This window comes from Myotis lucifugus, unplaced genomic scaffold (genome assembly GCF_000147115.1).
Source record: "Myotis lucifugus unplaced genomic scaffold, Myoluc2.0 scaffold_0, whole genome shotgun sequence".
Taxonomy (NCBI): domain Eukaryota; kingdom Metazoa; phylum Chordata; class Mammalia; order Chiroptera; family Vespertilionidae; genus Myotis; species Myotis lucifugus.
In genome coordinates this window covers 32,972,990-32,990,754 of record NW_005871048.1, presented here as the reverse complement: position 1 = coordinate 32,990,754, position 17,765 = coordinate 32,972,990, and the positions used below count along the sequence as shown (strand labels likewise).

Sequence of the window (17,765 nt, the reverse complement as noted above, 5' to 3'; positions counted from 1 at the left end):
AACAGCTCCTTTACCTGTTTTTATGTATTGATCTTATATCCTACCCAACATAATCTTTCCAAATTAGATTAAATAATTTGGGGGTCTGAAGCATTTAGGAAGCACCTTGCCATCAGCTGAATATATAAAACCTAGAACTAAAATACTAATTAATGTTACGAACCAATGTAGCCTACGGTATAATCTATACTCTATTATGAGGGTATTGTCAATTTTAAGGTCAGTCCTTCAAAGCCAGGGGAATGCTTCTTTCTTTTTTTGAAAAATGGGCACTTTAAGCCTTTCAACTTAATCTAGTCTGTTTATTTTACTACTTAGTAATGATATTTTTGTTGTTGTTTATGAACTAGTCTTTCCTGTGTTTCCTGTTCACTCAGTCTCTCTAATGCTATGATCAGACTTATGATGCTTTAGGGTCTGATTCCTAAGATTACGTCTTATTGGTCAGTCCCAGATCATTGGATAAGAAACTCATAATTGTTCATATATATATATATATATATATATATATATATATATATGGAAAAACTACATTTCCTTCTAAAATTAAGGATTAAACATGTTATTTTAAAATTCTTTTAATCTTATTGTTATTTTACATGACCTGGTAAACAGATAAATTTATTTAAATTTATTTGAGAAGGTAATTTAAAAATTCTTTTATAATTTGTTAAGTCTAGTCTAATGACTTGTCTTTAAATGGAATGAGCTGCAGTGAAATTTAAAAAATTAATAAAAGTTCATTAAAATTGGGAATATCATAAGAAAGGCAAAGGAGACACTGAATATGTATTTTCTCTAAAATGTTTTATTCTATAGCCCTGGCTGGGTACCTTAATTGGCTAGAGTGTCATCCCGTTATGCCAAGGTTGCGGGTTCAATATCTGGCCAGGGTGCATACAAGAATCAACCAATGAATGCATAAATAAGTGGAACAACAAATTGATGTTTCTCCTTTTTTTCTCTCTCTTCCTCTCTCTCAATAAATAAAAATACATTACTAAAATATTTTGTTCTGCTAAATAAAAATTTTTCTCCCAATATGAAATATATAAATATACACATCTTTTCTATATTCGTGCTTTATTTTTCAAATAATATTTTTCTTTACAGATAACAATTCTGATCTATAGTTATTTGATTATGGAGAGTGCTAATATATTAGTCAAAGCAATACAGTGAAATTAAAAACAAACTATTATTAAAATAAAACAACTGTCATGCCAATATTGTTAACCTTCTGATAAAGTGATTATAAGATCAACAATTAAAATCAGAGAAAGTCTTAAATGGTAGCCAGTGTACATTTATAACTTGGAAAAACTCCTTATCCCTTTCACCCCACTAGTCTAATATTTATTAAAATACCATAAATTTATTTGCAACAACATAAAGCTTCTGCTGAAGACCCATTATTCATTTGGTAAGCAATGATTATTAATGGAATTTGACTTTTAAATTAACTATGTTAAGTCATTCTTACCACATCTTCATTGGTGCCTTTCACTTTGTACATTGTCCAAGTCTTTCCATCATTACTATAGGCAATTTTGTAGGATTTTATATATTCTGGGCTTCCAATCCTCTTGGCTCCTTGGGTAATTACACCAGTAACTCTCATTTTTCTTTGTAAATTTATCTGAGGAAGCAGGAAAATCAATGGTTATCTCATTGCTTTCAGGATAACAATATTGACACTATCCACTTTGGAAATAAAACATTTTTTATTTATTAGTATATATTTAAAATAATACTATATATTTAAAATAATACAAAAATATAGTAATTTCTTATAATTTTAAAAGATGAATATTATATATATATATATATATTCAAGTTTAGGTTCAAAATCTTTCTCGAAAACCCTTTTTCAAGCAAAGCAATATTTGTGAACAAACTTTGAAAAAGGCAATGTGCCCCCAAAATATTAAGTATAGAAAACATTGATTGGTTATGATATGAAGATGAGACTTAGTAAACTGAAAACGGAATATTACCTTGTCAAAATAGCCTCAGTGACATTACAATGAAACTCTAAGGTCAACATAATTGTAAATGTGTCTCAAATGCTTTAGGCATCAACAAATTTCTACTTGAAATAAAACATGAAAATCTCCCTGAGATCTTTGAGTACTAGAATAAGAAAGCTAAAGGCAACAAAATTGACAAAGGCCAAAAACAAACAGAAGTATCTTCAGTTTCTAGATTTTTATATAGTTGTCTCCACTATAAGTTATAGAGGGCTTTTCATCAAATACTTGCTGTCTCTTCATTTCATCATAGGGAGACTTTCTAACTGATACTTTCTCCCCATTATAAATCGCCCAACAATAGTTTGCTGCAGGAGTAACAGCCCTGTAATAACAATTCTAATATTCTGATATTTAAATAGGGGAGCTCATTTTGGCAATTATTGTATGATAATTAAATCATAAAACAAAAATATTTTCTTCGTATCTGGAAATTATTAAAAATGTGTCATTCATTTTAAAATGCCTTTATGCTGCATGCAAAATCTTCTATGTTCTAGAAAAATTGTTAAGTTTCTCTCTCTACCAACAACAAATCGAAACATTTTAATGTCTTTTATTATAGTAATAATTCAGAGACCATTTTCCAGAGAAAACCAGACAATCATCAGATTCATGAGATTAGGGTTTCTCACTTTCTAAGAAGACTCTGAGAGTTAATATTTGAAATGATAGAATGTGTATGTGAAGAAACTGCCCCTCTGTAATCAATTTTCTTTTTTCCCCTCCCTCCCTCCTTTTTTTCTTTCTTTTCTTCTTCTTTCTTTCTCTTTTCTTTCTTCTTTCTTTCTTTCTTTCTTTCTTTCTTTCTTTCTTTCTTTCTTTCTTTCTTTCTTTCTTTCTTTCTTTCTTTCTTTCCTTTCTTCCTTCCTTCCTTCCTTCCTTCCTTCCTTCCTTCCTTCCTTCCTTCCTTCCTTCCTTCCATCCTTCCTTTCTCTCTCTCTCTCTCTCTCTCTCTCTCTCTCTCTCTCTCTCTCTCTCTCTCTCTCTCCTATCTATGTATCTATTTACCTACCTATCTTCATGTCATATATTCAAAAAGTTGAAAATTGGAACTAAGAAAGCAATCCACCCCAGACAAACACCATGACTTATGAAAAGGCTTACAATGTTTTATTTCCTTGGATTTATATATTTTAAATATGTTAGTGTCTTGTGGGCAATCCTGAATTCTGCATGTAGGCAGCACCCGTTTAGGCTTTTGAAAATCTGCCAACATGGTAAGGTCTGCCTTCCTCTCGATTTTCAGTTTCCTAGTCTCATCTTCCTTCTCTGAATGGCATGAGGTTCCTCACGGTCTGGCGCTCACTCACAGAGCGATCCTCAGTCTTATTTATGTATAAAGAATACCTGGAATTTTGATGAGTTAAAGAACTTGGCCAAGGTAGTCCCCAGCCTCCCAGTGGTGAGTATATCCCTCTCTGACTCTTTTAATGCAGACCTTATAAACAACATTTTTGCATTTAAATTCTGGGTCTGTGGTCCCCCTTTTTCACCAATAATACTAAGGGAGTTGATTCTGAAATCCAATTTTGCTTTTCTCATTTCAATACTCAGACATCAAATTTACTTACATAAATACATTTTATGTAAAAATACTGTTTGGAGGCTCAAAAAAGCGAATATCCACCATAAAGGTAAATTTTACTTATTACTCTTAACATTTATATCTATTAGTTTTTTTAAAGATTGACTTTAGAATTTTACTATGTTAGGTAAATTATCACATGGCTATGGAAGAGAAATATTCTCCCAGTATCTTATATCTTATGTATAACATTCTTTTTTCTTTTTATGAGACTCTTCATAATATGAACCTATATATATATATATATATATATATATATATATGAAGAGTCTCATAAATAGTGGACAGTTTTAATAATTTTTCCTCCCATTTTAGAAGTTAAATTCCACACGATATTGCTGATTATTCCTTTCTCAATTATCTTTGATCTCATTTCAGTTATCTTGTTTATATCTCTTATGGATGGCCCAATTATCTCTGCCAGAGTTTTAGCTGATGAACCATACATTAATTTTCTAAAGCTTAAATTATAGATGCATAACAATCAAAAATAATAATTTTTAAAAGTGATTTCTAGAATACAGGATTATTAACAGTTACTAGGTGTTGGGACCTCAATATAAAAGGCTAAGATTTCACTGTCACGGTCATACTCAAATTTAATGTGAGAAATCTATATTTCTGTGAGAAATAAATTAATCCCTGGATGAAAGCTATAGAATGATTTTAGAAACATCTCCACCACAAGACATGCTGCAAGTAATTCCCTTTTATCCTATTCCAACAGTATTTTATGGCAAAATAGTATTGCCTTTTAATCTACTTCAAGATACTATAAGTCACACTTTACATAATAAAAAAGCAAAAAAAGGATTATACAATATTAGAAAAAGTATAGAAAAACAGGAAAGCTTGTACATTCCTGGTGGGAGTATAAATAACACAATCTTTCATGAAGAACAATTTAGTGACATGAAACAAAATGACCAATGCACATTTTCCTAAGCTCAGCATTTCATTTTAGAAATGTAGTCTATAAGTATAACCACATAAGCAAATTGATGTGGCTACAAAGTTGTTTCCCACAGTGTTATATATAATAGGACACAATTTCAAATAGGTTAAAATGTCTATCAATAGGTGTCTAAGTCATTTCATTAAGGAAAAGTCCAGAAAATAAAATACTATACAACTGTTAAAAGAACAAGAATGAGAAAGGAAGAAGAGAAAGGAGAGGGAGGAGATGAGAGAAAGAGAGAGAATGAAAGAGTGAGAGATATGTTGCCATAAGATTTTAAGAATTGCTGCTTGTCAAGTTTTGGTGTGGAATCAAATACTTGATTCCACAATTAACTGGAAATAATGTGGAAAGAGCACTACTAAGACTTTAGCAACAAAACAGTGTGTATTTCATACTTCTTTTCATACTACTGTACAGGGCAAACAATGCATTGATAATGATGTTATCTATAATAGCAAAAGTAATGATAAAGTATCTAGAAATTAACCTAATAAATAATTCTTATGGTCTTATGAGAACATTTTTAACTAAAAGACAAAATAGAAGACAGAATAATGAATAAGACAGCATAATAAGTTGGTTCCCTCAATTTTATTTGTAAATTCTGTGCAGTTTTCATCAACATCAAGAAGGATATACTATTCGGTCATGATAAATTTATTCTGAAATATATTGTTTTTATTTTAAATTATACATTGAAAAATAAACCTTCACTAATAAATAGCTAAAGGAATAATGGAAAGGTACAATGGAAGGAATTTTGCCATATATTAAAACTACGAGACCATTTAGATGTAAAATGTAGTACTAGCATAAACAGATAAATATCCATGTGGAATTGGAAGGGAGATCCAGAAAGAGGCTATATATTAATATATATCCATACTTGAGGCAGCATTATATGTCAGTGAGGAGAGGGTAGATTATTTAGTAAATGGTGTTAGGAAAACTGTCTGTATTGAGATAAATTAATTTGGATTGGAATGTACTAAAAGCCAAATGTGAAAAGTAACACTATTCATTTAATAGAAAAAAAATGTAGAAGCATATTTTTGTGACCTCAGAGTTGAAGAAGCTGTTATTCTAAAAAGATCAGAAAAGCACAAAGTGTAAAGGGAATTGGCTCATAAAAATTTAAAGATTTATTTTTAACCAAGTACATCACAGGTAAAATTAATAGAAAGGTGACAGCGTGGGAGAAGATAAGTGTACCATCAAAAACTGACAGTTTTATTTAATACACTAGTTCTCAAAACTTTAGGTATCATGATTCCTTTAATAAAAATTATTAAAGGCCCCAAAGAGTAAATACACTCACAGCAGGCATGTAATATATATATACATATACATATACATATACATATACATATACATATACATATACATATATTTAATATGTACATAATTAGAAATTAATACTGACAGGTTTTAGAAATATTTATTATTTAATGAAAAATAACAATAACAACCCAATTACATTTTAACATAAACACCCTATTTTTATAAAATACTAATTCTTTTGTTTAAAACCAAAAATTTACCAAGGAGAGGTTGTTTTACAATGTTGAAAATCTCTTTATCGGGCTTAAGAGAAGACAAGTAGGTCCTCATATTTGCTTCTGCATTCAATCTACTGTGAAATATTTTTTGGCTGAAGTATATTAAAAAAAACAGCTTCACAGAGTTGGAAAAGGAAGGAGTATTTTAACAACCTATTCAGATAAGTGTGAATACTCTTGACAAGTAATAGTTTCTTAAAATTTAAATGCAGTGTGGAATCTGAAAAGTTAATAGTGAACTTTTCATATTCATTAAGTTTAAATCCAATGATTTATCTTGCACTTTGTATAGATCTTTTACCAATGCATGGTTTTGTAACATTATTCATTGGGCATTTGAGAAACATAAGCTCACTGAGCTATGCAGATTCTCTAAATGATGACAGATTTTATTATATAATATCAAAAAGTCACATTCATTAATATCACCACCAATGTCATCAGAACAAAATCTTTAAGTATTGCAATATAGAGCTCACATTGGAGGTTACATTTTTCCAAAATTCTAACTTTCACTTGACATTTCTAATGTTATCACTAGCAACAATTACTACCATCAATTTTCCTTAATATGACAGGATTGCTTTATTCATTTTCAAGAAAATACCTGCCACATATCCAGGTATGAATAGTCAGTTTGTTGCTGTTCTTTGAACTAAACATGATATTCAAAAAGGGAGAGTATAGGTCAGCTCTTAACGAACACAATCTCCCAAGTGCTCTCCCTTGAAATAATCATCATACTTAGTACTCAGCAGAAGTGCTTTATGTGTAATTTCCATTTTATCACTCTGAATATTAAATATACAGCAAGAGTTGGCATTTAAGAAACACAATAATCATTAGTGCTTCATCAAGGACATTCTTAAATAAGCTAGATTTTTTTGGTACTATAACATGGGTGTGATGGTAATTAATACAATGACTACTAGTACAGTTTTGTGCTACAGTCTTGATTTGTGCTAAGACACCCACCGTTTTACTAACCTTTGTTTTATGGCATTGGTGCAAATGTTAAAATAACAATGGCAAAGAAACTCTTAGAATTCTTATGAAAACAGTGTTGACCTGTGAACCTCCTGAATGAGTCTTTGGGCCTCACTGCCTCCACAACAAATATGTGAACTGCACATTCACATTCTGTTGACAACTACTGGTCTGAAATATACAGGGGAAATGGTTACACACACACACACACACACACACACACACACACTAAAGAGATACAGAAACCAATAGAAAACAGAGGGAAAGATATTAAAAAGCAATTCAAAAAAAGGAAATATCAATATGTAAACATTCACTAATTATTAAATACATGTAAATTAAATAAGAAGACAGCTATTTTCAGTCAAAATGGTAAAACAAAAAAATATAAGATAATATCAAGTATTGGTGAAGTATTCCTCTGCTGATGGGTGGGGTATAAACTGGCATACTCACTTCAATTTGTTAGTCCTTAGTAAAATGAAGAAACTTATTCCTGGATATTTTTTTAAAAGAAACTTTTGCATAATTCCTCAATGAGGAATGCACATACATACTTTTAATTTTTTAAATTTATTGGTTTTAGAGAGAGAGAGAGAGAGCAGAAGGGAGAGAGAGAGAGACATCAATTAGTTGCTCCACTTATTTATGCATTCATTGGTTGCTTCTTGTATGTGCCCTGACCAGAGCTTGAACCTGCAACCTTGGAGTATCTGGAGGATAATCTAACCAAATGGGCACCTGGATAGAGCCATACATATATTTAGTGTAGAATGTTTATGTTAGTAAAAAAGAGCAGCTTAAGTGAATATCCATAGAAGAATAGAGATTTTAAAATATAAAATGTATATGTGTGTGCATGCATGGGTATACCCTTGAATAATAGATGTAGGCATACTTTCTAAGAGTCAGAAGTGATTAATTGAATTTATACATAACTATCTAAACATAAGAATGTGTGAAAAAGAACGGAATGAAATACACACAATACCATTTATGTAAATTAAAAACAACACATGTACAACATAACATTGTGTACTTTCCATTTGTCTACATCAACTTGTCTAAATCACCCTGTTGAAGGTGAAATAAAGGTTACAACTCTAGTAGTTTGGGCATCTTTATAAGGGAAGAAAAATGGGAAAGAAGGTAGGGAATGAGTAACAATACCATGAAATAAGGAGATTCACCCTCAAATCAGTGCTGGCAAATAATATCCTATGTGGGGGAAGAGATAAGTGATTCCTTCCATTTATTCCTCTAATTTCCAGGAAAATTAAGTATGGCCATCTAATGTAGTGGTGTTACAGGATAGCAGAGGGGCTCCTCTGCCCTGGTTGCTTGTGGGGTATGGGGTTATTGGGGTAACGTTGGAATAAGAATTTCAGGAGGCCCCCAAGGGAGGATGAGGTATAGTAGAAAGCTTTCTTTTCATGGGATTATACCTCTGGGTTTCCAAAATCCCATTTCCTTGAGTCCAGCCATAGAAGCAGTGTAGTTGGGGCTTCATTAGAGCCGGTGTCCAGAGCTTCCTTGCATGTTGAAACCTGGTCCAGTCCAGTATTCGGCTGGTTTAGCTTGTGTTTCCCCACTGCAGTCCATTAGTCCCTTGTGTGGGGGGTTCACAGGGCCGTGGGCCAGAGTGGTGAATGCAAAGAAGTGGGAGCAAAAGAACCCACAAGCCAAGATTCAAGCACAACAAGAGCAACAAGAGGGAGAGTTGCTTTGTTCAGGGGATTAGGTATTCCCAAAGTTTTGACACTTGCAGTAGCCACGCCCATTTTGGCCAACCATCTTTGTCCCCAGGTTTGATTGACAGGCAAGTACCTTCCCTAGTCCCCCCAACTTTACTGGGTAAGCATCTATCTTCCTTTTGTTGGATTCCTTCCCCCTTTGCTCCTTTTATATTATTAATAACTAGTAATTACAATTATATCAATAGTACAGCTACATATAAAAGTATTTTCTGAGCTTCATTCCCTAGTATAAAATACAGTGCATAAGCATTTCAAACATACATATATAACAACATACTTAAAATTATTTATGGTTGTAATTTAAACAAAAGATAGCATTAAACAAGAAGATTAGCTTTAAGAGTAGCTCTATGAATAGCTAATTATTTTTCTCTACCTCAAGCTTGTTAGGGAAGTCATGATGTGCTTAAGTAAAGCATTCAAGGTGGGTTTGACTGGTAGCTGGTGTCAGTATATATATAAAAAAACAAAACCAAACACCTCCAATCATAAAATGCAAACACACACAGTATGGAAAAAGGAAATACTTTCTTATATTTAAATAAAAGCAGTTTTTTTAATTTGTAATATGTGGGAAGTGAAAGAGGAAGATTTAGTTTTTTAAGAAACTGCGAACATTTGGCAATTGAAGACTGTGAAAATATAAAGTGAGGAATATTGAAATTTTAAGAGTTCATTTGAGCAAAAATCAATTTGAATGAGGTAGCACCAAATCAAAAGTAGTTAGGAATGCCCCAACAGCAGGAGCTAGGGGAGAGACTTTGATAGAGAAGAGGTGGAATTGCCAGGGCATGACTTGAGTGGCTATAGCTTAAGTTGGCTGCATTATTTCGAAAAGCCTAGTTGGCTGTCTGTGATTGTCCTTAGGTTTTGATTTCTTAACCTTGAGACAAAACAGGCTTAGGTTTTGGTTTGCTTAAGTAGGTTGCTAAGGCAATGAAGCCAACTCAGTCTGATGGTTTCCTAGTTTAATTAATTTAACAAGATCAACTAGTAAGAAAAATAGATGCCTGATTCATAATTTATTCTTAGGAAAATCATGTTAAAATCTATCAGTGGTTATTTCTTTCATAATTATTGAGACACACACACAAACAATAGTTTGTGAGTTGCTATATAAAAATGCAGATTTGAAGATTGCATTAAAGTAGTACATAAATATGCAGTACTTAAATAATGATAATCTATAGCAATCACATTGCCTACTAATGTTTCCATAATTTGCACAAAAAGCAGGCAAATTGTTTAAATTGACTACTAAGTATTAGTGAATGGAGACTTTTGATGTACTCATTTTTCTCTTTTAATAAGTAGGGTTATTAATCTATAATAATAAAAGTATAATATGCTAATTAGACCAGACAGCTGAATGACCTTCTGGACATCATTCCGGACATCCTTTCAGATGAAGCCACAGTGGCGGGGGAAGAGGTGATTAGGGGCAATCAGGCAGGCAGGCCAGTGGTTAGGAGCCAGGGGTCTCAGATTGCAAGAGGGATGTCCAACTGGCATTTGGACATCCCCCAAAGGGTCCAGGATTGAGAGAGGGTGCAGGCCTGGCTGAGGGAACTTTCCGCCCCCCCTCACCCCATGCATGAATTTTGTGCAACAAGCCTCTAGTCTAATTTAATAAAAGACAATCATGCAAATTGACCGTGCTTTTGCTATGCCTTAAGCCACGCCCACCAGCCAATCAGAGCGACTATATGCAAATTAACCCAACCAAGATGGCGGCCGGCAGCCACGGAGCTGAAGCGAGCAGGAGGCTTAGTTGCTCCAGTGATGGAGGAAGCCAAGCTTCCCAGCTGGCTCTGAGCTCTACTGAAGACAACAAAGTTTCAATTATAGAAGATAAATAAACCCCAGATACCTGCATTCAGCCGGCCGTGGCCATGGAGCTGGAGCGAGCAGGAGCCGGCTCTGAGCTCCACTGAAGGCAACAAAGTTTCAATTATAGAAGATAAATAAATCCCAGAATAAAAAATGAAAAAGAAAAAAAGGAGAGGCTGGAAGCTTCTGTCACCTGGGGGCTTGGCCATCCTGAAAACGGCCCTCAGGCCCTCACCCAGACTGGCCAGGCACCCCAGTGGGGATCCCCCCACCCTAAAGGGGGTGTGGCCAGCCTGAACACAGCCATTAGCCCCTCACACAGGCTGGCCAAACCTCCATGGGGTGAGGGTCCCCACTGTGGGGGGGCTTGACCAGCCTGCAAACAGCCATCAGCCCCTCACCCAGGCTGGACAGGCACACCAGTGAGGACACCCACCCTGAAGGGGGTGTGACCAGCTGCAAACAACCATCAGCCCCTCACCCAGGCTGGCCAGGCACCCCAGTGGGACCCCCACCCTGATCTGGGACACTCTTCAGGGCAAAGCAGCCGGCCCCCACCTGTGCACCAGGCTTCTATCCTATATAATAAAAGTGTAATATGCAAATTGACCCTAACAGCAGAAAGACCGGGAATGACTGGTCACTATGGCACACACTGACCACCAGGGGGCAGATGCTCAATGCAGGAGCTGCCCCCAGGTGGTCAGTGCGCTCCCACAGGTGGAGCTCTGCTCAGCCACAAGCCAGGCTAATGGCTGCCAGTATAGCGGTGGTGGTAGGAGCCTCTCCCACCTCCTCAGCAGCGCTAAGGATGTCCGACTGCAGCTTAGGCTTGCTCCCCACTGTCAAGTGGCCATCCCCTGAGGGCTCCTGGGCTGCCAGAGGGATGTCTGACTACCAGCTTAAGCCCAATTCCCAAAGGAGCGGGCCTAAACCAGCAGGTGGTCATCCCCCAAGGGGTCCAAGACTGCGAGAGGGCACAGGCCAGGCTGAGTGCACAAATTTTTGTGCACTGGGCCTCTAGTATTTATATAAAAAATAAAAGTATTAGATAAAAGATTAAATAATAAAAGAACATGCTAGACAATATGAAACTGGAATTGCTAAAAATATATGTTGAAGAATTTGCTGTTCTTGTATATTAGATATGTTCCCACGTTCATGCTTAGACTAAAAAAAGCACATTTCTTAAAGAAAGAACAACCAAGCTACAACCACCTTTCAGTTTCAGTAAATGAATATTTCACTTGAACACCAGGACTGTCCTTCTAGAGCAGGGGTCCTCAAACTACGGCCCACGGGCCACATGCGGCCCACCAAAAACATTTATCTGGTCCACCGGGTGTTTTTGCTGCTGCTGCCTGTTGCTTAGCAGCCAACTAGTTTTATTTTAAACCATAATCCGGCCCTCCAATGGTCTGAGGGACAGTGAACTGGCCCCCTGTTTAAAAAGTTTGAGGACCCCTGTTCTAGAGAATAAAACCAGTACCTTTAATACAATTATTATACAGAAAATGTGTAATCAGAGAAAATTAAAGTACCTAAAAATTGTAAGGTGTAATTTTTCATGATACTTTTATCTTAACAGAAATTTATTTTATATCCTAACATTCTACCTCTGGTGGTGATGCCCCAAACATGCATTCGATGAGCTTATTTTTCCTCACACAAAGGGTCTGAAAGTATATGTGTACAGATATTTGAAATTTCCAGATAATAATTTTACACTGACAGTATTTAAATAAATCTTTAAATTTGTGAATGAGATTTTTCTATCCACAGTATTGTTCTTAATCAACGTCATTTCAATGTTTTTACATGTCACCGTGAAGACAGTCCCCTATAAGGGCTTTGGTAGGCGCTGGCAGTACAAATAAGCCTCAGGCTAAACAAGTAGGTAAGCATCTGTTTCATGTGATACAAGAAGTTACTTGAGCTTCCCAGGCAGTTCTAAATAGTTGGATTGTAAAGATGTCACTTAGGAGTTAAAAAACAAACAAACAAACAAAAAAACACCAACAGGAACATTATTGCCAAAAGCTTCTACTTAAAAATGACAGGTAACGGGAACTCCCCAGTTCTTTCACATTATCTAATTAATACCAAATATTTTAGCAAATGCATCTTTTAAAATTTCCTGTGGGGACGTGGGTAGTGGGAAGGTGTCTAAGGAAGAAGGTTTAAGGAAGGTGTCTAAGGCTTCGGAATTAAAGAAGTAACTCAGACCAACTGCACAGCTCATAGTGTTGATATGACTGGTTCTAGTTGCTATAATAGTATTTCTCTTAAGCAACCTTCATATCACCAACAACCTAATCAGTGAACATTCTTCATTCTCACTGTTAAACACACTTGCTGTGCCCACCTGGCATGGCTCAATGGTTGAGTGTTGACCTATGAACCAGGAGGTCACAGTTGGATTCTGGGTCAGGGCACATGCCCAGGTTGTGGGCTCAATCCTTAGTAGGAGCGTGCAGAAGGCAGCCAATCAATTATCCTCTCTCATCATTGATGTTTCTATCTCTCCCTCTTCCTTCCTCTGAAATCAATAAAAAATATATATTTAAAAAAACAAAACAGAAAAATGCACTTGTTGCTCTTCACGCCCTGGCACTTGGGGCTCTTCTCTGTGGGGCCCACTGTCCTTGTTTTTGCCAAATGAACTGCGCACTCACTGTGAGTCAGTTGTGCTTGTTCACCGACCTGTTTTTCTCAAGTTGTGTTTGTTGTTTTAATCGTGTAATCTAATTAAACATGATTTCTGAAATGTGACTGGGAAAGGAGAGGTTTTTGCTACAAAAATAAAACAAAAAAAAGCTTGAAAAACCTCAAAAAGGCGCATTATAGAAAACAATCAAAATTGGGGAAAATAATTAATCTCTAGATTCTATGCTTGAATAAGTTCACCAGCATGTGTAAGCAAAGAAATAAAAACTGAAGTATCAATAACACTTTATGGGTGTGGTTCATTCAAGAACCTTGACACAGAATTTAAATGCTTTTTTTTCCTTTTAATCAGTTTTTCTTAACTAGTTCTGAAGCTCCAGACAAGAGGGTTTCTAAATTGTCCTCCACTCATCTGAATGCTGATCAGCTTGTGCCATGTGTTCAGTGAACTGCCTGCTTTGGAAAAAGATGGAAAAATAGCACATGTGAATAAACAAAATCTTTAATCACTTTATGACTCCTTGCACCTGGTAAAACTTCCATTCAAAGTGAAACACCTCATTCACTAAACAGCAGTAACAGAAGCAGTACACCATCGTGGGTATAATTTGTTGTTTGTTCCAACAGTCCTGGCCTGGTGTAATAGTTTCCTCTGAATTTCCTCCTGTGTCTGAGGGCTTTCACTGTATTGTACTCATCTGCCCTTTACTGGTACGTGCAGTGATTCGAGTTTCTTCACGTTTCAATATTCACAGCTTCACATTCAGAAATAAACTAAATTGTGGGTATTCTGTTTAAAGACTTCAACCTGTATAATTAGTGGAAAAGTATATATTAAGGCAGTCTAAAACCTTCATAGATGAGCTGTTATAGTCTAAGATATAGATTTTAATCCATATGTTCTGAATTTTATATTTTTCTTGTGCTTTTTCTTGGTTACTTTGTACAGCTAGGGCAAGAATTAAAGGAGTCCTTGATTGTAAGAAACCTGGTAATTTGAATACATCCAGTAAAAAGATGAAAATAAGAAGGAAGGGAAGAGGGAGGAAGGGAAGGAGAATAGGAGGGAGAGAACAAAGACAAAGACAGAGAAACCATGAACAGATAGAGTCTAGACCAGGGGTCCTCAAACTACGGCCCGCGGGCCAAATGCAAATACAAATATTGTATTTGTTCCCATTTTGTTTTGTTTTTTACTTCAAAATAAGATATGTGCAGTGTGCATAGGAATTTGTTCATAGTTTTTTTTTAAACTATAGTCCAGCCCTCCAACGGTCTGAGGGACAGTGAACTGGTCCCTTGTTTAAAAAGTCTGAGGACCCCTGGTCTAGACGATATAAAACCAAAGGAATAAAAAGAGAAAATGATGTCAGTACATGAAATGTTAACCCAAATTAAAATACATTAGAAATAATAAAAATAAGGCATCTTTATTAACCTATATTTCTCAAAGAAGCCTGATGTGCTACCTAAGAGCACAGAAATCCTTGATGCACAAGCACAGGTGTGCTATGAAGGGTAGAGGCTGTGGGCAAGGGATCCAGACTTGCCTAAAATCCCACAGGTGGCCAACATTGACAGGCAATAGTTCTTATGAGGATGTGAGTGAAGTGGGCAATAGAAAGGCACATATCAAAAGAATCATCACAAACCTGTTCTACAGAAAGGAAGAAAGCAAATAATAATAATAATAATAATAATAATAATAATAATAATAAAGAGGAAAGAAGAAACAAAGAAAGAGAATAGATGAATAAGTAGTGTTCAAAAATGTTGTTTTATCAATTAAAAAATTTTAAAGACAGATGTCAGGAGAGGTGCATGCCTCCTAGTAGCTGGCCCAGGAATGTGGAGGAGAAATTTCACTCTAGGGTCCACCCGAATGCTCTGCTCTGCTCCAGTCATCTCCCTGATTGGACTTCAAAGTGTAACTGAGAACAGTGCTGAGTGCACTAGAACCATAAAATTGGGAAATGCAATCACTTTAACTGAATTTCCCTGATGCTTGTATCTCTATCCGGGACAGTGAAGGGTTACCTGGAGGAGGCGAATGCATTTTGCCCCTGGGGTATCTAATTTTTCTGTATTATTTGTAGTGTGCAAATAACAACAGAACAGTTTCCACATTTTGCTATGAGAACACTTTATACCCGTGGTCGGCAAACCGCTGCTCTCGAGCCACATGATGCTCTTTGGCCCCTTCAGTGTGGCTCTTCCACATAATACCACATGCGGGCGCACATGTATAGTGTGATTGAAACTTCGTGGCCCATCCGCACAAGTTGGTATTTTGTGGAAGAGCCACACTCAAGAGGCCAAAGAGCCACATGTGGCTCAGGAGCCGCAGTTTGCCGACCACTGCTTTATACCTTTACATGTATGAGGATATTATTGGTAGTGGCAGCCAGTGTCCTGAAATTTTAAATGCTGACATGGGTTCAATTAAACATAAAGGCAGAAACAAGTAACACGTGATAAAAACTTAAAGGTACTTCTGGGGAGAATTGTGTGACAGTCTTCGTTTTTATGGACTGAAGAAAAAAGGAGTCTGCAAAGCAAACATATGCTCTAGCGCTAACGGTGGCATATTTTCTAGGGTATTATTTCCTAGCATTGTGGGATATGAAAGAATTAATCAAAAAGAGAAATAAGAGGGCTAAATAGAAGGAGTTCAAACCTCTGGGACACAGATGCAATAGCTATTACCCAGTAATAACTTAGCTTTTTATGTTCTTTGTGTACTTTTGGCTTTATTTTAATCTAAGTACAATCTTACATCTGTGTTTCAAAAGTAAAATTAAATAAATATATTGTAGAAATGAAATTGTACTGTCAAATTGGAATATATCAGCATATGCTCTGAAAAACAACAAAACAAATCTACATTTTATGGCTTTTTTTGAGAACTTTACTTCATGATTCACAAATTTTTGCATAAATAAATAAACTAAATAGTACTTGGTTATTTGTCCTCATTATTAAATTGTTACTCTACACCTAAAGGTAGCTGCTAGGAATGTTATTAACTGGGCTAACCAGATTATCTAAACTAAGTTTCTTAATATGACTCCAAAATTGGGTATACACTGGAGAAAATTCCAACGTCTCTTAAAATGTTCCCTGATACAAAAGATTCATTGCAATCTACACTGAAGTCTCTCTAGAAAAGCAAGTATAATCCTTCCACCTTATATGTTTTTATAGTAAGGATTAATTTGTAATTTGCATTGTATTTTATGGAAATTATGGGTACTACACTTAAATATCTAATTATATTGAATAAAATATGGACAGTACAATTTCCTAGGCTGGCTTAATGTTTTGGATCCCTTTACAAGCAAATAAGTCCTGAAAGTTGAAGTCAGAGTTTTTTTCACAACAAACTAACATTTGGGACTAGACTTGTTGCATTTGAGACCATAGAAACAATGAGAGGCAAGAGTCCAAAATTGGGAGTCCTGTAGTGCATTTCTAGGGCGTGCTGACAGGTCCCTCCTTTCCAGGTGCTGCTCGGCCATAAGGACCACTAAGGCTCAGAAGTGTCTGCCTCCACCAACGTAGAGTACTAAGAATGACAGCAGTGCTCTGGGTTTTTGCGTTGTTTTGTTTATTTGTTTGTTTGTTTGTTTGTTTGTTGTTGTTTTCAGGGAAGGAGTAGATCCCTGTATTTAGAAGCAAATGTTTGTTTTCTGAAAACCAGGCTGGAAACCTGGGGTTGCCACTGTACTTCCTAACACGGCCTTGGGCAAGTTCCTTAGCCTCTGTAAACCAAGATTTATTCTTCCCCACAATGGTAATGAGATGCTAACTCTCAGGTGGTCTCAGTGTTAAAGGTGATGTTGTCCACCATCCTTAAACATTCAGTGCCTGTTTGCTCTCATTACCATTCTTTCCAAGAAGAGGAAAGGTTTAGTTTTCATTTATAAATGTAGAAAAATAACAAAAAGAACAAAATTATCCTTTAATTCACATTTCTTTTTTTTTATTTATTCCTCACCCAAGTATATGTTTTTATTGATTTTTAGGAGAGAAGAAGAGGGAGGGAGAGAAGAAAGGAGGGAGGGAGGGAGGGAGGGAGAGAGAGAGAGAGAGAGAGAGAGAGAGAGAGAGAGAGAGAGAAAGAGAGAGAGAAACATCCATGTGAGAGAGAAACATCATTGGTTACCTCCCATATGTGCCCTGACTGGGGATGGAACCTTCGGCCTCAGTACATGCCCTTGTTACTGTTGTAACTAGCTAGTTAACATTCATCATAGGAAGAAAGCAAAGGGGAGGCCAGACATTATAAGCATGGTCACCTGGGCAGTTTTACCAGGAAGCTGCAACTTCATGTTCCACGCGAGAACTACCAGTACATTCCCTGCATATCACTAGAAAAAGGGATCT

General features: G+C 35.9%; 1 protein-coding gene across 2 annotated transcripts in view; it reads right to left on the bottom strand.

Annotated features, from left to right (window-relative positions):
• EDIL3 (EGF like repeats and discoidin domains 3) overlaps nt 1-17,765 on the bottom strand; it is a 396,406-nt gene that overhangs the window by 99,909 nt on the left and 278,732 nt on the right. For both annotated transcript variants that reach the window (XM_006081235.3, XM_023750152.1), the window contains one exon: nt 1,484-1,639. In XM_006081235.3, coding sequence (XP_006081297.1) covers nt 1,484-1,639 — 156 coding nt within the window. The remainder of the gene's footprint in view (nt 1-1,483; nt 1,640-17,765) is intronic.